This window comes from Gallinula chloropus (assembly GCF_964237585.1).
Source record: "Gallinula chloropus genome assembly, chromosome: 5".
NCBI classification, from domain to species: domain Eukaryota; kingdom Metazoa; phylum Chordata; class Aves; order Gruiformes; family Rallidae; genus Gallinula; species Gallinula chloropus.
The window spans coordinates 61,086,868-61,109,045 of record NC_140090.1 but is presented as its reverse complement, the minus strand read 5'-3'; the positions used below and the strand labels follow the sequence as shown (position 1 = coordinate 61,109,045).

The following is a 22,178-nucleotide window of genomic DNA, read 5'->3' as shown; positions in this document are numbered from 1 at the left end:
TACACGAGTTTATCGCGACTCGTCTCAGCCCCCGAGCCGGACCCTTCCCCGTCCCTAGAGGGCAAGGGAAGCCAGGGCTTCCCGCACCCCTGCGTGGCTCTAAACCCCCAGTTTTCCCCGAGATCTGACGCTGTTTGCTTTGATTTCGGATTTCGGTGGTAGAGAGGGGAGACGCCAGTTTGAAATTAATGGCGGGTTGGTCGGTGGCTCTTCCGTGCTTCGGTGTGGTTTGGTTAAAGGTCGGACTGCGGGAAAAATAGGACAATTGAACGGCTGGTGGATCTGGCGGCTTCGGAGCCTCCCAAGAAGTCACGATCCTTTCTGGTTTATTTACCAGTCTGCATTTAAAATGCATTCCTTGCACAGAGGAAAGTGCATTCGTGATATATTTTAACTTTAAAGAACCTTTCTATAAGAGGGGGGCGAAGGAAAGCGAAAAGACCCCTTTACCAGGAATGTAACAAGATTTTTTCAGCTATTTGAATTTCACTGCACGAAGGAAAATAATCCTGATATTTAAATTGAAGGGAAAAAAAAAAACCCAAATAGGAACCCGAGATTGAGAGCATCTCGAGTCAGGAAATGAATAATTAAGAGCAATTTGTAACTTTTGACACCGAAACTTTTGAGGACACGCCCTGCCCGCTGCATGAAAACAAATAGAAAAGATATAAAATGGAAATGCTTGAAGCCTAAAATATTCCGATTTTGTCGTGAGAAGGAAGGCGCAGAAATATAAACCGATGATCAGATACCCAAATGGCAACGTAGGTAACTGTCTTCCTGCTTCCAAATTAATGATTTCCAGGATACATTGCTTAAAATGTAGGGTTTAATTTTCGAAGCCCTTCAACAGAAAATAATCAGTTCATGAGAGGTTATTTTCTAGTTTTCAGTGCTGCGAGCTGCTTTCAGAGGCGATGGCAGTGGCTCTGCCTCCGGTGCGAGCCGGAGCTCGCAGGCAGCCGAAAGAACCGTTTCACTGTCTCCGATCTTTTTTTTTTTTAAAAAAAAAAAACCCAAACAAAGTCCAGTGAGATTCGTCAACAATTTTGGCTTCCGATTACAAATAATAATAATAAAATCCACATTTGATTTGCTTCCTAAAATGTATTCCTAGAGCTACAGACTTAGATATTAGTAAGCAATTAAAACCCACACGGGCGCGGGCTCCGGACACACGCTCAGCGGCAGCAAAACACGGTCCGTGCGAAGCGGTACGACTGGCTGGGTATAAACGTGTACAGTCACCGGCACTTATCCGCAGATGAATACACGTAAATATCTTGCTGCTCTGATAGAAATAACCTTAGAAAAGCGCGGGGCAGATCAAAACAAACTCGTGTGAAAAATATCCGGGCTGAGATAATTTGAATTATTAATTTTTAATCTTTTTTGCATCTGTTGCCTTTTAATACTTTGTAATGCGAGTTATAAAAGGTACTTTGAATTATTTATCATGGAGTTGCCGAAGGAATTGCTGTCTTGTAACTTTAGAGGCAACATGTGCAGAAGGGCTTCTGAACAAATGAAGAAAACACACAGCAACATATACCCGCGGGTTTTAGCGGAGGAAGACAAATATATCCCCCAATCTCCCCCCCCCCCCCCCCCCCCCCCCCGCCAAACCCTAAATATGTTTTAAGAAAGACCAACAAAACAATGCAATAAATAACCCCGGCTCATCGGGGAAGGGACGGGGAAGCCAGCCGGCGCCCTGGCCGAGGCGGCTGGGAGGGGATACGTGGAGGTGTTACTGAAGGGGTGGGGGAGATGGAAAAAACTCTATTTGTGCGAAAGGACTTGGATCGATCGCAGGGCAATGAGAGTTTCCACTAAGTTCAGAGCCAATAAGTCAGTGTCAGAAGCAGAGGAGAAAAAAATCACACAGAAAATACAAACAGATCATTTTTCAGCAAACTGCAAAACGAACTAAGATCTCTTGGCGAGGAAGATACAGAAGGTTAGGGCTGTGTGAAAGGAAAGCTTTAATACAGTGTACACTCCACAGCTATATCAGCTGGATATTCCGTAGATAGAGACACCCAGGTAGCAGCGCCAGCGAAGCTGCACCTCCCGCGAGTGTGCATCTCCCCGCACGCCCGGGCAAAGCCGGACTGCTCCCGTCTCGAACGCAGACCACCCCAGGTGCGAGCAGTTCCCCACCGCCTGTCTCGCCGAGTCCCAAAAGGAAATGTTTCCCTTTATTCCTGCTCGCGCTTATCAGGTGCATGCGTATTTCCTCCTCCTCCCTCCCCCAAGTTATTTCTCGTAAATGGAAAAAAATCGGGGGAAAAAAGCGATCCTGGCAGTCCTGTCTGAGAGAGCGCGGGTTTTTGACTGGAAAGGAGGAACAGAGGAAAACGGAGCATTTTAAGTTCTCCCTGAATTAGATTTGTGAGAGGGGATAAAAGACGGAACCGTGTGAGTCTGTTAGATTTTTTTGTTTGTTGGGTTTTTTTAACTAGAGGATTTCTCCTTTAAAGATCGAAAGCAGAGCACAGAGAGGGTCTGTCTGTAAACGAACCCCGCAGGACACAAAATATTCTCTTTCTCTCTCCCTCTCTCTACATTTCTTTCCTTTCACACTCCCCCCCCCCCCCCCTCCCGAATCCCTTCAACTCGCATCCGAAAATAACGGGAGAGGACGCATTGCATGGGGGACATGCCGCGGGGTGAGGGAGGGGTAATTGACAATATGACAGAAAATCTTGGAAAGAAAATGAAAGGAGAGAGGAAAAGCCCAAGAGTAGAGAGAAGGGGGACTGGGGTAGGGTCCGGCCGGAGCCGCTAAGCAGCTTAGCTCCGGAGTTGGGGAGCGCATCTCTCCCCAACTCTTGTGAAAGGAGCGGGAGCGGGCACTGCTTCCATCCTCGCCCCACCACCATGGCCCTGAGAAGCCGCCTCTCCGGCGTCCCGGGCGGGGACCGAGGGAGGGAGAGGGGCTCTCCGGCCCCGGGAGGAGAGACGGAGTACGGGGGGGATATTCCGCTGCTAGCCTTCGTCTCGTGAAAATTCACTCTGCCTTGTATTTCCTTCCCAGCTTTCCTCGTCTCTCTCTTTCTGTCTTTCTGTATTCTTTCTTATTTCTTTCTTCATTTCTTTCTCTCTCGCTCTTTTTCATCTTTCTTCCCTTTTTTTTTCCTCTCTTACTCTTTCCTTCTTTATTTTTCTCTGGTTATCATTTTCTCCCCCTCCCCTCCTCTTCTCTCTCTCTTTTTCTCTTTTCTCTTTCCCCAACGTCTTGTTCGCCCCTCTCGATCCCCCGCCATCACCTCCATCCATCTGTAGTGACTGGAGATTTGGCAGTACGAGTGGCGAAGAATCCACGACTAACGGTGTGTTTCTGGTGTGCGTGGGTTGTTGTGTTTTTTTTCTTTCTCTTTCCCCAGCAGGGCACGGGGGTGTGAACCAGCTCGGGGGGGTGTTTGTGAACGGCAGGCCCCTACCTGACGTGGTGAGACAAAGGATAGTGGAGCTGGCTCACCAGGGGGTGCGACCCTGTGACATTTCCAGGCAGCTGCGGGTCAGCCACGGTTGTGTCAGCAAGATCCTGGGCAGGTAAGGCAAAAGGCAGCTCCTTCCCCTCCCCTGGGATAGCACCGGCACATCCCTCCCCCGCTCCAGTGTGACCTCTCGCCTTTCCCGCGGCGCCGGGCTCTCCCGGCCACCTCTCCGAGCGGCCCCGGCACCTCTGCGCCGTGGGAGCCCGCGGCTGAGCAGGGCTCCCTCCTCCAGCGGGAAGGACGTGCTCTTCCAGACATTATCCCCCCCGCCGCCCCCGGCGGTGTTTGGAAACTCCTGGGAAGAGAAACAATTTGCAAGGGGTGGGCCTGAGGGCGTGAAAGAGAGGGATGGGGGAGAAAAAAACAAACAACAACCAACCACAAAAACAAAACGAAAGAACGACCAAAATAATCAGAACGAAAAAAAAAAAATCCCCCAACTCACAACAATCCGTGAGCGGCCTTAGCAAATACACGGTTAAACAAATAAACAACGGGGCAGATAAATAAATACCGGCGGTAACCGATCGCCGCTAAACGTGGTGTGAAACACTGCCAGAGGCAAGCCGGGGGCGGGGGGGCCGGCGCCCTCGGGCCCGGCCGCTCGGATGCTCGGTGTCAGCAGGCGGCAGAGCCCCAGACGCCTGTGCGGGTGGTGTGTGCGCGCTGCCGTGTGCCCTCTGCAAAGGACGGGTCAGAGCAGCTGCCGAGAGCAAAGCTGATGGCCAGCGGGGAGATAGGCTGGAGCTGCCCCGTACGACCACCCGCATCCGAGGGACCCGGAGGTGTGGGGGTGGTGAGGATGGGGGAATAAACCGCGCTCCCGCACCCACAGCCTTGCCAGCGCCCCGAGCACGGCGAGCGGAGCCGGCGGGGAGATGCCGGCCGGGAGAGCCGGGGGCGGGAGGTGTGAGCCCGGCATTGCCTGCTCTCCGCTCCCCCTCCTCGGCAGCCCGGCCCGGCCCCACGGTCAGCGGGCTTCGCCTCCGGCCGGATGCATCGGGACGAAGCTTTCTGTTTTGCTTCCCGATTCCCGGGCCTGAAACGAGTGTGTGCGCGTAAGGCGGGGGAAGGAGGAGGCAGCGAACAGCCCAGCGCCCCTCGCTTCTCACACACGTAAAAAAAAAAAAAAAAAGAAAAAAAAAAGAAAACAAAGCGGGAGCGAGCCCTGGAGAGGAGAAGGGGCAACCCCAGCCACAGGCACCCCGCGGAGCCGCGCCATGCCGCACCCGTGCCGCCACAGCCCGACGCCGCACACCGGCGGGCCGAAGCCGGGAGCGGGGGCCGGGGGCCGCCAGGCGCTCCGAGGGGCAGCGGGGCACCAGGTGCTTGGGGATGGCGGGGCTGTTCCGGGCACGGCAAGTCATTGACCGTCCTTTGTGCAGGTATTACGAGACCGGGAGCATCAAGCCCGGGGTGATCGGCGGCTCCAAACCCAAAGTGGCGACCCCCAAAGTAGTGGATAAAATCGCCGAGTACAAGAGACAAAATCCGACCATGTTCGCCTGGGAGATCCGGGACAGGCTACTGGCCGAGGGCATCTGCGACAACGACACGGTCCCCAGTGTCTCCTCCATAAACAGGTAAGAGCAGCCCCGCAGCCCTGCTCGCGGCCCAACCGCCTCTTTATGGCCTCCTAAAACCTCCCTTCGCAGCGCGGACGGCACAACCCTTCCCCGGTCAGGTTAGGTCCAGCCGCCCGCCCGGGGCGGGACCTTGGACACAGACGGCCAGCTCCCGGCCCAGCGGGCGCTCCCCGGCCCCGCCGTGACCCAGGAGCCCAGTCCCGGGCAGCGGGTCTGCCCCGGGGCTCGCTGCTGCTCGCCGCAGGGCTGCAGCTTGCGCCGGCCGCCTGGCCCGGGGCGGGCAGCACCGCTGCGACAGCAGATGAGCTCCCTGCCGAGCAGCCCGGCGGTGCCGCAAGGGTTTGGGGGCTGTTCGGGCCGGCCGGGGTGATGAGCGGCGGAGACGGGTTTTCCCCGTCCCTCCAACGCCCCTCCCGGGGTATAAACGACCGCCAGCCGTGCCAGGGTACTAGGGCTCTGAGCCGAAAAGCTGCCGCTACCCGGTGCCAAGCTGGGCTCACAGCCCCAAGACGCTGAGTGCTGGAGGAAGGCTTCCTTTGCACCCAGTTTCCCCCGGTTCACTCCTCATGGCTAGCCCGAGAGAACGCCTAAGCCGGCTGGGCTGAGTCCTGCCCCGGCTGGGGAGCGCTGCTCCCCGCGGTCCCTGCGGCTCCCGGCTCGGGTTGATCTCTGCCCTGGCAGGAGGCTGCGAAGCAGCGGCATTGATTCAGCACCAGGGAACAATTCTCCCGCCCTCCCATCTCCCCCGCACCCCCAGCTGCTAGGGTACGATTTTTGTTAGTAGAGGGACTCAGATTCGGTCTCAGGTTTGAGGTGACAAAAATAACCATATGACAAGCAAAAAAAAAAAATAAAGGGATCGATGCAGGAGAAAAAGGCCGGTGATAGATGTAATCAAGTGCTAACACACTGCAAAGCGCTCAGACTGCTCACATGCCTGCACATTCAAAGGCAACGTATATACTAGATCTTCACACTTTGGCAACACACAACAGTCTCACGCACACAGTAGAAGTAATTACCCTGTTTCAGTGTAAGGTATGTCCGGATACCTTCCCTATGTCCTCAGAAATACAACCTCTAGAAACAGAGTAACAGGCATACTCACAAAGGGTGTATATGCAGGCACAAAATAGGTATGTCCGGATACCTTCCCTATGTCCTCAGAAATACAACCTCTAGAAACAGAGTAACAGGCATACTCACAAAGGGTGTATATGCAGGCACAAAATAGCTCACCGACCGAGTAAGGATACGTGGAAATTTATATGCAATCCCGAATATACTGCGCTTCCCCCTGATATCAATGTATATAGTGTAAATGTAAATATGCATACAGGCTTTTGTAGCATCCGCATAGATAAAACCGCACAAGACAGTATATTGGCCCTTTTGATATATAACAAGAAGTTTAGCCAGATTTTTTTTTAATTTTTTTTTTAACCTGGTGTATTTATAGCAAGGGAAGCAAAAAATAAATAGCAGCGAAACCGCAGTGGTATTTTTTGTCTTGCGCTTTTCATGGCAGATTTATCAAAATATGTCTAATAACTCAGACTGTGTATTTCTAAATCTGGCATCCTATATAAATGGGTTTTAATATTTTGCAAATGATATGGAATTATCCCAAATCATCTTGAAAACAGCAGGTAGAATTAGCTAGTGGAATGTACCTTGGCTAAGAAAGATTCCCTCAGACACACTGTCTCTGTAATATACTGCTAGGCTACCCTAGGAAATTATCCCTGTGTGTGCCATCTGTATTAAAATGGTTATTAAGTTATGAACAGGGTAACATAATACTGATCGGCTAATTATACACCCTCCTAAAAAACCTCCAGGTCTCTGTTACTCTCTCAGTCAGGTACTGAAATAATAACAGTTTGACATTCAGACACCTTACAAAGGCAGCTCTGGAAGGACAGCCAGCTTTCCCTGGGAGGGACTAAGCTGGTGGTACAGGAGTCCAGAGGAACGGCTCTGGGCTCTTTGGAGGAATAGCATACATGTACCTGATACACATGTATACTTCTGCTAGCTCGAGGGATGTTAGCATCCAAATGTCACTGAAGTCACAGCCTTATGCCTGCCAGACCTAACACCTCACATCAGGGTTGCAATGTCCCACACATAAGGCTGAGAGTCAGGTTTTGGTCCCACCTTTGATGCCAGTTTGTGGCAGGGCTTTGGGGGTTTTGTACCTCAGCTTCCCCACGCTGGAAAAGAAGACCGGTCCTTCTCAGAATGAGGTGGGAACCGATGTCAGTTTGCGCTTATAAAATGCTTTGAGAAGGGCAATAGCTTTGTAGCTCCTAAATATTATTATATTAAAGACGCTCAGCTGCAACCCACCATATTTGATTCATACTGAGATGGCATTTGAGTGTGTAGTCACCAAGGCACAAGAGCATTTTGGCTTCGCATTATGAAGTTTTTCCCCACTGCTTAAAAAAAATCAGGCTCAACTTCCTACTGTTCCCCTTTGTATGGGGCTCCTGAAAACTCACAGCAAGCCCACAGGCTTGCTCACATCACAGGTCACAAAATTTTTTTAGGCAGGAACAAGACAGCGAACTGGGAAAAAATTGCAGTGGAATAGGAAATAGCAAGTATAAAGGGCCTGATCCTGGTGCCATGGAGACTAGTGTGAGCTTCATCATTCCAGTGACTTGTGACTCCAGCTTACAAAACTCAAAAAACACACAAAGAGGACAAAGTTCACAATTTAAAGATAATTTTTTCTCTCACCCATTATAAAAATAAACATACTGAATCGGGTCAATCTTCTGTAACAGTACATCCCTTGCCTGCAGTATGATCACAAATCAGAGTTAATCTAACATTCCGACTCTGAGCAGCTTCAGATAGATGACAATTTTTAAAACCAACCTCCTAGAAATATCTATCATTATATTTTCACAAAATGTGGGGTTTTCAAAGCAAAAATCGCATTGGCCCAACGTACAGAACTGTTAGCGCTCTATCCATGAGCAGTTTAACCTCTTGAGACTATAAGCGAGGTATTTACAGAAATAGAAGTTACTCATGTCCCTAGTTAGACTGTGAATACTGCACTTCAAAATGGAGATCTCCTTGTACATGGAAAAAAAACCCCACCCTACTTTCAGTTATTGTAAGATTTTCTGAAAGTGTATTAATTATATTTTCTTTTCTTTCTTTCGGGGGATTATTCTAACGTTAACAGAGGTTTTCATGTGGGAGAATACAAACCAACACTGTTTCGATTCCATTTTTGAAGTCTCCCTAAAACATTTTTGAAGTCCATTTTCCATTAACTACTTTTTGGCAATACGTGAATTATAAATGCCTACATTGCACTGCTCTGTCGGTATTGCACTGGGGATACCAGGAACGTTTGGGACGACATGTAATTCAGTACCGAAATTCATCAGAAACTTGTTCATACCAAACTCACGCAGATAAAGGCTAGATATGAACTCTGGTGGAAAACATGACTTAACTACCCCATCAAGATTCAGGGAAAAAAATGAGTCTTCAGCTATGTGGTAGTTTTGCTTTAATTATGGCCAAAAAAAAAAAAAGCTAGAAAGTATACTGGTTAATAAGCAAAGCACACCAGAACTGACAGGATCAAGACAGAGCAGTTATCTGTGCATCGGGGGCTTTCCTGTTCCCGATTCATACCTGAGGTACTGCTCAGTATAAACCTATCATGTATGTATAGGTTGCACACACGTATGTATTTCTACATGCATATATGTAAACACACACATAAATGCACAGTGCACGCAATTGAGAAGCAGGCAAGTGACGGAAGCTCTTGGTTCCTTGGTAAACAATTAATGCTTACTTGAAATCATTTGACCACCTCACTTCTCAAGCACCTTTCCAGCCCAAACTTTTCCATCCGTTGCATGGCTATAAATGAGTTATCTCTGGTTGCTTTGGGTTAGAATATTTGAACTGGATGTCCGTACTGCTGTAAGCCTTGCGGCGAGCTCCTAGGTATGAACTTGATGTCAGATGTTAATGGGAATTTTTCTTTATCGGTACATACAGTTAGCCTCACAACACGGGTTTCATGAGATACTAATCACGCCAGAAAAATCTTTTGAATTAGGCAGTGTACTTTAGTAGGAACAGGACGGAGCACATTACGGTTATGCAGCAAGTGATGCAATGGACATTGCAGCTTAAGCATTATTTCCTGCTTCTCTTAAATTCATTAATTCCTTACAGGTCCAGGAAAGCAGAGCAAAACACCCCCCGCCCCCCCCCCACACACACAGTATGTCCCTCCATCCCAGCTCTCCTGGGGCTGGGTGCAGTTCTGGGGACTCACAATTAGTCCTTGTCTAAGGAATGCTGAAGTTACTGATTCAGTCAGCCTCCTGGATAAGCTTTGGACCCTGAGTTCCTGAGAGTAGACCTAATTAATACCCCATGGTAGCGAACGATGTTTAGCAGATATATTATCTCAGTCAAGCTGTTAGATGTTTTTCAATCTTCTCTTAGGTATTGGGTATATATTAATTTCTAGCGTTAAGCGCTCAGTCTGGGGAGATGTTTCCTGTTTCATTATATAACAATTGGCTAATGATTCCTATTTAAAGTATCCGATAATGAAGTGCTTTTTAAAAATACATATAGAAAGACACACACATTGATTCAGGTTGTAATGACTAGTGAAATATACTTGCACATTGAAATATTATTGAGCATGTGGCCAATCTCAGTGGCCGTGGGCAGGCCTGTAGTTTAGAGCAAAGAACGGCGTATTAGGAAATCAGATTTCCCTTACCAGTTCTGCCATTAACTTTCTGGTTGATCTTGGGCAGGTCGCATGGACTCCTTATGTGGCTGCTTTGACATCTGTAAAATGAAAATGGCAGCATTTAGCTATCTTTGTAAAACTCTGTGATCTTTCACAAAAAAACACCCTTGGAATTCAACGTGTAACAAGAACAGCTTCAAAACTAGAGCTAGGTTGTTTTACATCGGCTGAGGCTTTAGCCCACGCAAGGGACATAGAACGGAACAGAATCTTGATTGAGATGAACGTAATGTCTCAAGACAAACAATCAAGTCTGGCAAAAGGCAGGCGTATTAGGGCAGGGGCCGTGTCATACCCGGAAGAAATCAATGTTATGCAAACAGAGTTTTCTGAGTCACTCTCCCTAACCTGGCTTGAGAATTTCTGTAAAGGGCACCCTGGCCAAAGACACTGATGAATCCCTTCCTGTCTCTCCCACCAAACAAATCTGGAATTCTTGTAGGATCTAAGTAGAATTTGGATCTAAGGAGAATTTGGAAGAGTACAGAGTATCTCTGATGGCAGCTTGTTCATAGTGACCAGAAGTGGTGACAGCATGCAGTGAACACAGGGTGAATTTGCACAGTTTTAACCATCAAGTGTGTGTGTGTCACACAAACCTATCACCATCATCAGTATTTAATAGCCACATGTGAGTTTTCTTAATAGAGAGGCTGAGGGTTAGACTGGCCGTGTAGACTGGATTAGCCTCTGACTGACAATGGGTCGGGCAGGGGAGAAGAAAACTCATCTGACAGTACTCAACAGCGTTTACCAGGTCTCATAATCTGGCACCTTTTAGCATGCAAAGAAACTCTGAATCCTAGTTGGGATCCTCTCATTTAGCTGGTGCTGAGTCTAGGGTTCCCATGTGATTTCCTGCATGCTCTCAAGGCGGAAGACTTCTGCTCTCAGTTGCTTTCAGCTGAGTGAAGAATGCAGTTGGGTCACACAGGGCTTCATTACAAGGAATATACTCCTTTAAATTCAGATTCTTTTCCATCAGACACAAACCTGGTATTATCTTCTTTTTATCATTGCAAATAAAGGACAGGCTCATAAAGCAGAGGTTACAGACAATGTTACTGCAGCTGAAAGAGTAAATGAATGCTCACAGCATTTCTCTTTGTCTTATTCCTCATATCTGGCCACTGGAAGGTTGTATGGTGGGAACTACAATAAGCTAGCTGCATTTTTTTTTCTAATTTTCATATTGCAGAGATATTAGCTCAACAGAGGCAGTTAGCGAGTAAAATTGGTTGTGCCTGAGAAGTTTTGAGCTCCTTGTTCTGTGAACCTCGAAGTTCAGAACCACATCGGTCTCTTTATCACGCGAAAAACCCAACCCTTCCTTTTCATATAAATGACCAGAAAGCTTGATTTTTGTTGGAAGTTAAAAATTTTCAAGCTTTTGCATCTAGTGAATGATTGCTGCATTCTGCTATAGAGGTAGCTGCATTTCAGTGCTGGGTGAATGAGTCTTATGGAGCTAAACCTCATTTACCAGAATCACTATTATGTGGAAAACTCATTTGACTTTGGGAGAAAAGAGGAGAAAATATAAGTGGCTTGGCCAAGCAATGACGAAGTGGTGAGAACAATATAGTGATCTGAAGGGCAGAGTCCCTCCAACAGGAAAGGAATTATTCACGTTTAAACAAAGCAGTATAGCCAGGAATGAAGGGAGGGAAATAAGAAAGGAAGCATTTAAATGGTAGCAGAAGGAATCTCCTGATAGGGAGGTCCATTAAATTGTGGAATTGCATCCCACAGGAATTCCTGATGTCTTGGATTATATATAGCTAAATGGTATTTATAACAAGAAAACATAAAATAGGAAATAATCTTGGCGTTGGCTAAAGAGATAGATAATGCTCTGGCAGGCCAGGTGGACCCTTTATGATATGATGACATGATGCATACAAAACAAAGTCGTGTTTTCAGCAGCATATCAAATATCCCCCAAAACCCCATCTCTGATTCTAAAGTCCATTCAAACAAAACATTTCCATATTACTTGAATAAAAAGACGTAACTTCAAAACAGTTGAACAAGGCTGAGCTTCACTTAGATTAACTTGCCGTGGTCTTTAAACAAGGCATGATGAAATTCAAATGGAGTTTAGGCTTGCTACTTACAATCAGCAAAATATTTAGTGATCCCACTTTTGGGAAGGGTCTCCGTAAGTGGAAAGGTAAAGGCTTTCAAAAGCATTTGTCATTGGCCTGACATACATAGAGCTAACTAGGGCTTTAGGAAATCTCATGTGTGTGTTAGCCAGTTCTGATGATGATTACTACTCCTGAAAGTGTCAGGAAGGTTTGAGGTTTTCTCCCAATCATTCTTTAAATGGAGAGCTAACGGGAATAAAGATTTTTCCAATGTAATCCCAACTAATCTACCGAAGCCTATACACGCATGGCCATGTTTACCAGTCCCAGCTGTGTAAAATTGCCAAGGCAGAGCCTAAATCATGCAATTGGCATAAAAATTGTGAGTACTTGTAATACAATGTGGGTTTGTTTTCACTTGTTTTCTCTTTTCTACCCTAAATTTTTAAAGGGATTTGGATATCTGACTCCCATTAAATGACTTTAAGAACACCTTAACAATGCAGTCCTTTGAGTCTTCAGAGAGCCGGCAGGCCCTTTTTCAAGCTCCCCCCCCAGCCCCCCCCTCCAGCTTAGTGCTGGAAACATACTTTATTAAATGAGAACTGAAATTCTCATGCTATCACTTGACTAGAGGAGCTGGAAAACCCACAACAAACACCGTTAGGTTTGTGATGAAATACTAGACACTATGATATTCAGCACTAGCCTCCAATTTTCTCTAGTGCCAGTAACTGAGAGCTGATTTTGTAGCACTTATATGGCTATCTATCCAGCTGAAAATCACAAATCTAATCACTCCGTTTCCAAACTCCTCAGAGTGCACTTAGAAATATTCATTTCCAATCAATTTGCACCTGCTAATATTTCTCAACGCTCACATGTGATGACAGTCAGAAGCAATGCTGGTGCTTACTATTTCTATTGCAATAGCATAAAGAGGCTCTGTGCATAGATCACAGCCCATTGTCCAAAACAGGCACAGCGTAAATAGGCATTTCTTTCGAGAGGTTCTTTTAGAAAAGCAGCATATACACACGTCTTTCTTTACACCATCCCCTTAGCTTCTGCTGGGCTCATAATTCAGACAGTCCTCAAGGTTTCAGGAATCCCGAAACAAACATCTCTCTCTCTTACAGGAAATGAGATATCTGGCCAGGGCTCTCCCACTAAGTCTAAGTGTAGGCAAAAGGCAGAGCAAAACTGGAGAGCGCTCTTCTTTGGGTTTGTATCTGACAAGACGGAGGCTGAGCACTAGCTAGGCTGCAACAGCCTCCCCCCGCCTCTTCCCTGATAAGTAGGCATATAAATAAATAAATAAACGGCATTCTAACTGCACTGAGAACTCAATAAAACAATCACATCAAATATGAGGAGGTATAAATCTCATGTCTGCACAGGTAACCCACTCAATTGCTTTTATTATGGCTCAGCCTGACTCCATTTATTACCATCCGTGGCCCGGGTGAAGGATGTTTGCATGGAGGGTGGTCTCCTGGTGAAATCCTATCCCTGGAGCAGTGACAATCAGCCCATACAGAGGTGGATTTTGGTGGGGAGACCAAAGGCAGATTCATCTGTCTGCATGAAAACCAATCAATAACCCTGTAACTAGACCCCTTGTCTCTGGGAAATGGACAACACAATAGTTCAATCTTGGAACCACAGGAGAGGAATAGCTGTGGTTGGGGTGTGAGGAATGACCAGAAGTGTTTGAGACGCATGGACAGAATATGACTGGCCATGTAGATATATTGAGGAGTGATGGGATAGGAGTGGCACAGAAAGTATGTTTATATATATATACACACATACATATATATATATGTGTGTGTATATATATATATACTAGCAAATTTGAAAAGTTGGTGTGTTTAGAGATGGGTATGGAGAAGGAAAACACGGAGTTATACTGTGGGTTTTTTATAGGACATTTATATGGGGACTGTGAGTGCAATGCAGATAGGTACCTTTGGGGAAATGCGCCTGCTGGTTGGATACTACATGGCAAGGAACACGGATGTGGGCAGGCACGTAGACGGTGACACAAAATGCTGGTAGGCTAAAGGAAGCATATACAGGAGTTTGATGTGTTCAGGGAAGGATATTCCTTTGTCCTCTATCTGGCTTGGGATTTATGTGTGTACCAGTTTTGACAGAGAGGAGAAAGAGTGATGTGCCAAAAGCCTGAGCTAACGGACTGTGAGTTCACAGATCCGCTGCCCAGAAAATGCTATGTATGAAACATTTACCCAAACCGCGCTGCTAAATCAGGAAGGGAGATTCTGGTGGCTTGTCTCTGCCTGTATGAAAAATAGATATAGGACATTTCTTGCTGCTGTCATCCCCTAGCTCTGCAGTTCCTGCACCCTTTCTAAAATTTGTACGGCATGTTCTCCAAGCTTCTAGAAACTCCCCCCAAACATTCACACATGCATACACACACAGATATGATGGAATTTGCCTCTACTAATTGTTCTCTCCTGGAAGCCAACTTAGTTTTTATTCCTTTGGCTCCATTTTGACCAGTTTCCCTTCCTTCCAAGGCAAGCACCTTTTGCAGGGTCCAAGGAACGGGGTTACACTTCCATCTCTGGTTGGGAGACAAATTGAATCAAGAACAGTGATCAGCTCTGCTCAAAATTCCCATCACTGTATTTCAGTTGAGAGGGGTGGTATCCATGTTTTGCAAGGCTGATTGCTGCCTGTTTGTTAATTTATAAAAGGAAAAGCAAAGACTGCAACTGGATGAAAAAGTCACAAAAGAAACCCTCACATACCTGCAAGACAGGGTGCCCTGGACCACCTCTACTTTCAGGGTAGTTTGGATGGTTCTGGCAGCAACAGTAGTATCTGTTTCTTTGGTCAGGAAGGGTTAATATCCCAGCCCTTCAATTCCCAGAACTAGTCCTTATTTTCTTCAAGCTGGGCTGAAACATGAGGGCAACCTCATCATGCCACCGCCTGTCTTCAAGCTCTCACTTTAAAATTGCAATAGAGTCTTTGGGCACTAACATTTGGGCCCTTCTTAAAGGATCTATTTCCCTTCAACATACTCATGTTTCTCTAAAAAAAATCTTTTAAGAACAATTTTTGGTCATCTGCCTTTAAAAAGAAAGACCGCAGCACAATGTAGCTATGTAATTGTGCCTGTTGTTAATATTTACATAAATAAAGGCCCTTTCTTGGTTGTTTAAATTTATACTTTAGAGCTTGAAAAATTATGTATTTATACATAAATTATACATACACAAAATATATATATACACTCATTTATAAAATCAGTTGGGAAGGGAGGAGATAGAAGAGGAAAGGAAGGAATAATATTTCTGAAGAAAAGGAGATAGTTTTTGCATACAGATTGCACTGGGCAAGTGTATTTCTGGGATGTGCTATGTACAAATGGGCCAAGGCTGAGCAAGCAGAGGTGGAGGGGAAATAGCCTCACAAATTCCGTTTCCTTGCAGAACAAACAGCAAATTTAGAGTTTTAAAGAGACAGTGTTTGTAGTGCTGTCTCTCACAGAGGAAGAGCCACAACATGAAGCTTCCAGAAAGGATGGAGAGCACAGCTGGGCTGGCTTGGAGGAGGAAAGGGCAAGAGAAAAGGACAGAGTGAAAGGCTAAGGCAGATTTGACTTGGATAGTGTCAAAACCAGACCAGCTGTGGTTTTATAGAGGACAGTCTTGGCCATTGTGCCAAACAAGATGCAGTGAGTAATCTAGTATTGACATCCAACTCCCTAACATGGCTTTAACAATTGTTAAATATGTGTGTCTGAGTTGGGGGTCCGTGTGCATAGAGGCAGCAAGGATGGGGTCAGACTTAAGTGTATCTGCCTGTGCATGGAGTCTTGTGAGATGCACAAACTGGAGAGGAGGGGGGAACTGCATGGGTGAGTTTATACACTTGTACATGAGAGAGCACATGTAAATTTGCAAAAAGATGACTGTGGTGATTCTAAGCCTCTTTTGCAGATTACATGAATTTTTGTGACCTGCAAGAGTTAAAGAAAAATACCTGCCTATGGGTGACCCCCACCTCCAGGTCTTGGTGCCCAGCAGGAGAAACTGTCAGAGCTGGTGGCACAGGGAGCTATGAAATGGAAGGGAGCGTGGCCCATTTCAGGCGGATGTGTATACTGGCACAGTGAAAGACAAGGGGATAAAGTGATCCTGGGGAATACAGTATTTAGAAGAGAGCAAGAGGAGGGTGTCAGCTTTGTAAAGGAAGGCTTTGTACTGCTTAGAGCACCACCTTTCCAAAATGAAAGCACCTTCTGCACCATTTGAATGCGTTCCTGGATCATTCTGTGCACAGTGAAGTAATCTGAGCATTGAAACCTGGGTGCATTTGTGCAGGTAGACCGCTGAGTCCCTATTGTTCCACCAGACAATCTTCTCTGTAATGGATATTTGGGCGAGACATGCCCTATACCCCATGACATGTGTACAAGGAAGAGCATGGGCATATCACTAGGGCAACATATCCGTCTGGGAGTATAGACTTATAGCATGTAGGTATTACAGGGCTGTGGAAGAACTAGGAATAGTCTTACCCATGGAAACAAGGTCGTAACTCTGCAGTTAACATGGTAGGAGTCATAGGGGCGAGCAAAGGCACGGCAATATGCGTTTTGGTAAGCCTGTCTGGTTTTGTGGGACTCTGTGCAGGATTCTGTGCAACTGCTTCTCGATCTCAAGGCACTTGTGTGAACACACTGATGAATTGTGGCTGTGGACAGATGCGTGGGGGACATAGATACATAGACTCATGTCTTTGTCAGTAGTTCTTTTGGGTAGACCTGGGTATATGGTGATATGGCTGACATGCCACTAACGTGGAGAATGCTGATGGGCAGCATCAGTAACACAAATATGTGTGAGTGTGCGTATGGCAGAATGGCATCTGCTGAGATGTGTGAGCACAGAGGGTGTATGGCAGGGCAGGTACACATATACACAGAGATGCCACATATGAATGTGGGGACATGGGTCAGTTGGGGATACCTAGTGCATCAGTGGGAATGAGGAGCGTAAATGGTATGGGGTATTTGTCAGGGAGTGGATGTGTGCCAGTTCATCTGATACATGATGGAAGAAGGAGATACCTGGGGACAGTGGGGGCAGAGGGGGTTACGCTAAAGGAGATATTTCTAATGATAGCCATAGTTTAATGTGGTGGACTCTGCTCTTCTCTCCCTTCCTCTTCCCTCCCCTCCCCTCCCCTCACACTCTTCTCCTCATTACCCAGGTTATCTTGTTTGGGTTAAGAGGCCAATTTCAACAGACTATAATTGAAGAGTGAAGAGAATCTGATAAGATAAGGAAGGGACATCATTCCTCAAGGGATCAATAGAGGTTTCATGTTCCTCCTTCCCCTGCTGTGTCCCTAACACGCTAACACTCTGTGTCCATGGGCCTGGTTTATTTGCTCTGCTTGTCTGCAAGCCTGGAAAGGAAGCGTGGGAGCAGGGGGGGGCTGTAGTCCCCGTCTGTCACAGGGACAGAAAAGGGGAGGTGGCATAAGGAAGGGACAATGGGGACACTGGCGGTGATATGGTCCCCTCTGGGAGCCAGGAGGAGGCAGGGAGGTGACAAGCCTGATGCCCTCCTGGCTGTGGCAAGGGCATGGGCTCATGGGGGAGGTGTTCACCTTTGGCCTTTTATCTCAGCGTTGTGCTCTGTGAGGGAAGGATATCGATAATTTGTCTAGATTTAGACTTGCTTTTCCTAGTGTCCCTGTGCAGACAAGCTCAAGGCTTTTTATAAGCATTCACGGGGTGACCTCTCAGGGCCCCTAAGGGTGGGGGAGGTATAATTACCCCTAACACAAGGAATCCTGGTAGCTGCTCCTGATTAGGCTTTTGTTAGGATCTGAGGCTCAGGCTGGACAGCCTCAGCATCTCACAAGCTGTGTTCTCAGCAGTTTTTCTGACTAAACTGGCACAAGAAGACCCCCTTAAGAAACATGGAGCTGCCTGAGCAGCCAACACAGGTCCCTTCACAGCAGGGTTGCCAGGGCTCCTACGCTGCACAGGCAGAGTTTGTCCCCACTCCTGCCTCATGTGCCTTGGCAGGAAGAAGTGTATCTCATACAAGCAGTGTGAGATCCACAGATCCACACACACCCAGCGCTGCCTGGCATGGGCAGGCAGCTGGGGCAGTGCAGAGGTCCCTCCGGGAAGCCCAGCCTCTCGCATCAGGCAAGCACTATCCCTGCAGCCAGCGCGGGGATGCTCAGGCACAGGGAGATGAGCTGAGAGGTCAGCACAGTGTGGGATCCAATCCAGATCCCATACAACAGGGCTGGGCAAGTTTCTTCAGAGCTTGAGACACAGAGGGGTCTGGGGCTGAGATATCTTCTTCCAGCTGATTTCTCTTTTATTTTTAACACCCAGAGAAACAGACGCTGAGAGCAAGTCAGTCATGCAGTGAGCATGTGGCAGAGTTGGGAATACAACCCAGATCCCCTGACTCCCAACCTCAGGCTTTAACCACTAGACCATGCTTCCCTCTAAGCCACCTTGAACTTTCCTCAGTGAGGATGGGGGCTACTAAGCCTCTGTGGGCTGCAGTTTACCAAGCTGTCAGGAGTGTGCTCACTGGACCGCCTCACCAGAGACAGCCTTCCTCACGCACGCTAAAAAAGTTGAAAAGAAATTCATTTCATGGCCGGTGGTTGCTTAAAAAAGGCGATTCCAGCATATGTATGTGATAAATGTTAACTGTGCATTAATCGCATTAAAGAGGACCCTATAAACTTTTCATTTCTAATTAAATTCTGGCCGGTGATTCTGGCGAAGCCAGCACACTCCGGGCCTTTGTTTATGTGGAAAATTAAAATGCAAATACAATGGAATTTATTTCCATTACTAGAGTGATATGCTGGGCTCCTCTGTTTAACAGCCTCCAATTATTTTCAAACAGGTCTCTCTCCCTCTCCCTCTCCCCCCTCTCTCCCTTCCTCACTCCCTCATTTTTTTTCCACCCCGTATTACCCTGATGCTGCTACCCCAGTGTAAGGGGTGGGAGCTGGTAAAGCAGTGGGTGGGCTAAGGACAGTGTCATCTGCTCAAGGTCAAATGCAGGCAGGAAGAGAGAGGAGGAAGGCGGGGGGGAAAGTGAGAGCACACAAACAAGGAGGCAGGGGAAGTAAGAAAGCTTGAGCTAATGCAAGGAGGAGTAAGGAGTTACCTGTTAGCAACCTCAGTGAAAAATATAAGGCAAACTCACTGTCTTGCTAAATCCCAGCCATATAGATGACCTGACTGAGAGAGGTCACGGGTCTTTCCCTGATGGGCTATTTCGGTGTGGGAACAGTTTGAGATCTTTTCTTGCAAGTTTTCTGGAGCTTTCACAGCCTTTTTCACAGACTGTCTGGATGTGACTGCTGCTGGGCCAAATCTTGATGGCTGAGGAAGCACAGAACAGGCCCAACGCCAGACACATTGCCTGTGCAGAGCAAATAAATCCATGAGGCAATGACACATAATCATCAGCTGAAAAATAACTGAACTCTCTTGTTCATTTCCAAGGGACCAAATGTGGCTACACTGTCTTAGGGCATTAGCGCACAATATCCACACAAGTCAGAAGCCATTGCACAAACCTAGAGATTCATTGTACGTTTAACATTCCTTAGCAGATATATTTACTGCTAAACGCTGCTGACATAGCATCCCATTCTTTCTTACACATATAAGAGAACCAGGTCAGTTCAGACATGAGAACATCATCAGGCAGTCGCACACAGATCAGAGGCATCTGCTAACTGACATGGATGCCCTTCTGTGCAATAATATACAAAGTGACATAAGCAGACCCTTGCAAAGGCAAGCGTGCCTGTAGATCTAAGTAGTTATTTACAGATCCCTTCACAGAGTCAGTGAAGACTCCATTTGAAACTGCACAGCGTAGTCTTGCATAGATTTGTGAAGAAACCTTGGGTATGGAGACTTGTCCAAAAACATAACTGAAAAGTCTTAGCAAAACATGAGTGCACCAGAAGGTGCACACACGTGTCAGCATATTCGCTTAGCCTTAGAAACACGCTGACACACATGGTTATTTACAAGTAAGTGGCCACAGACCTTGAAGAGTGTAGTTGAGAACCAGCCAGATGTGCCACCCTGTGTGTCACGCACATGTGAGCGCTGTACCCTTGGCACACCTCGCTGGCAGGGAATGCTGGGGAGCCAAAGGGACATTCTTTTAGTGCACACGAGCATCTTAAGGAATCACCTAGTGTAAATGATCCTGCCCCAGCCGAGACAGGGAAACAGGAGAAGGACACATTCACTTACGACACTGAAAAGAGGCCATTACCCAGTCAAACAACCCAATCCCTGACATCATTATTCAATACACAGGAGCCCTGAAATGCACACTAACTCAATCACAGAGACACACGATTACAAAATAATACTGATGGAATCAATGAGACAGACATGCGGTCATACAAAGCGCACCCACCCCGGTGTTAATACACAATAACAGCTGCCCAACAAGCGAATACAAAACAGCCATTCACAACGACAATGGCAAAACATGGGGCCGCATTCTCAAAGGACACTTGAAAACTCTGGCAACAAAACCCACCCTTACCAAAGAGGGCTCAGACCTACACCCAGGGTGTGGGCAAAATCTGGCTGCTGGCAGCCTAGCAAGTAACAAACAGTAAAACCTTCACCAAGGAGCACGCTGAACACGTCCATGTCCTCGCGAGGCAGGTAGACCCCCAGGGCACTCAGGACCATAGAGAATTGCACCCACAGCCATTGAAATAGACTTGATCCAGTGAAGTGACACCTTTGCTCAATGACCAAAAGCACAATCGGGTCCCTCTTAACATAAGTGGGGGTGGATGGCATTCAAGGCTCACCACAACACAAGCCAACATAAGAAAGCAAAACATCATACCACAAATGGCTGCAAATGCTGTTCAGCACCCAAAGGTACAGAACCATCTCACAGACATGTGTCTGCAAAACAGATGAATCCTCTTCCCAAACCATGGCAGCACAGCCAGCAGCAGTGTCTCTCCCCTTCAGAGAGGAAAAAAGCAAAGTGCCCACATAAAACATGCTCATAGTGCCACAACTAATTGACCTGCCTTGTGCCTTGTAGACTATGCCAGAGCATGCTAACCCAAGCACTTAGCACAAAGCCAGCTTTTGCAAATCCTGCATGATCTTCTTGGGACAGAGACAGGGGACCTGGACTCTAAGTCCTATCCTTGGCACAACAGCCATCAGCTCGTACCAGGTTGCATGCACAAGAATATGCTGTTACTGAAAACACCAGCAAGGCTGGGGGAAGACAGCTGTCGGTTGTGTGTGCCTGCATGCGTTGTGTGTACAGGAATTCCCCTTCCTCTACCGACTGCCGTTGCTTGTAGCCATTAAAAAGCCCAGGTCCTCATGCTGGGTGTTCAGTGAGTATTGATTCAGTCTGCAAGCAATTTTAATATTTCTTCAGGGACTTTCCAGCAACAGCACAAGTCATTAATTCACCCTCCCAAATTGCTTATTCAATAGCAGGAACATGGCTCCTGAATAAAGTCCCAGAATTTATGTGACTCACATGAGTCAGGAGGTCAAACAACTGTTATGGAGCGAAGTTAAAAATCCAAATAAAATATTGACACTTTTTTGGGGAGTGGGAGGAGGGGGAATGGGGGAAGGGAAAGAAAAAGGTATTTAAAATAGGGTTTTGTTGCAATGCCCCCAGGATAAAGAATGGAAAGGGACTGGAGACAAGTTGGAGTTTGTAAAATCAATGGGATTTATTGCCTATCCGCTTGGCATTTAATAACTCCTTCCTTTCTACCTCCCCCTGCTCTGTATGTACATGGGGGAGATAAACTCTTCAACAAAACTACAAATAGCCAGCCACAAGCACACAGATGGACACCCAAACACCAAAACATGAAGGCAGGCATATGCAGGGATGAATATTACTGTAAGGCAGTAGCATAGTATCTGAAGATCCTCTCTGGACCCAGGGTCTTGACTGAGCTAGATGGAGCCCAGCACGTATGGCATTACATATGCCCATGTGGTAGGAGACAGTCTATGTCCACAGTCTTTTAAAAAAAAAAAATTGAAAAAAAAGGGAGAGGAAACTGAGGCACAAAGACATCTAAAAGAGCCTGCTCTGTCACAGAGTCCATTGACAGG

At 46.9% G+C, this 22,178-nt stretch overlaps 1 protein-coding gene across 2 annotated transcripts in view; it reads left to right on the top strand.

Annotated features, from left to right (window-relative positions):
• Positions 1 to 22,178, top strand: part of PAX2 (paired box 2) — a gene marked incomplete at its 3' end in the record, with an annotated part of 83,466 nt that overhangs the window by 756 nt on the left and 60,532 nt on the right. For both annotated transcript variants that reach the window (XM_084264354.1, XM_084264355.1), the window contains exons 2-3: positions 3,393 to 3,561; positions 4,892 to 5,089. In XM_084264354.1, coding sequence (XP_084120480.1) covers positions 3,393 to 3,561; positions 4,892 to 5,089 — 367 coding nt within the window. The remainder of the gene's footprint in view (positions 1 to 3,392; positions 3,562 to 4,891; positions 5,090 to 22,178) is intronic.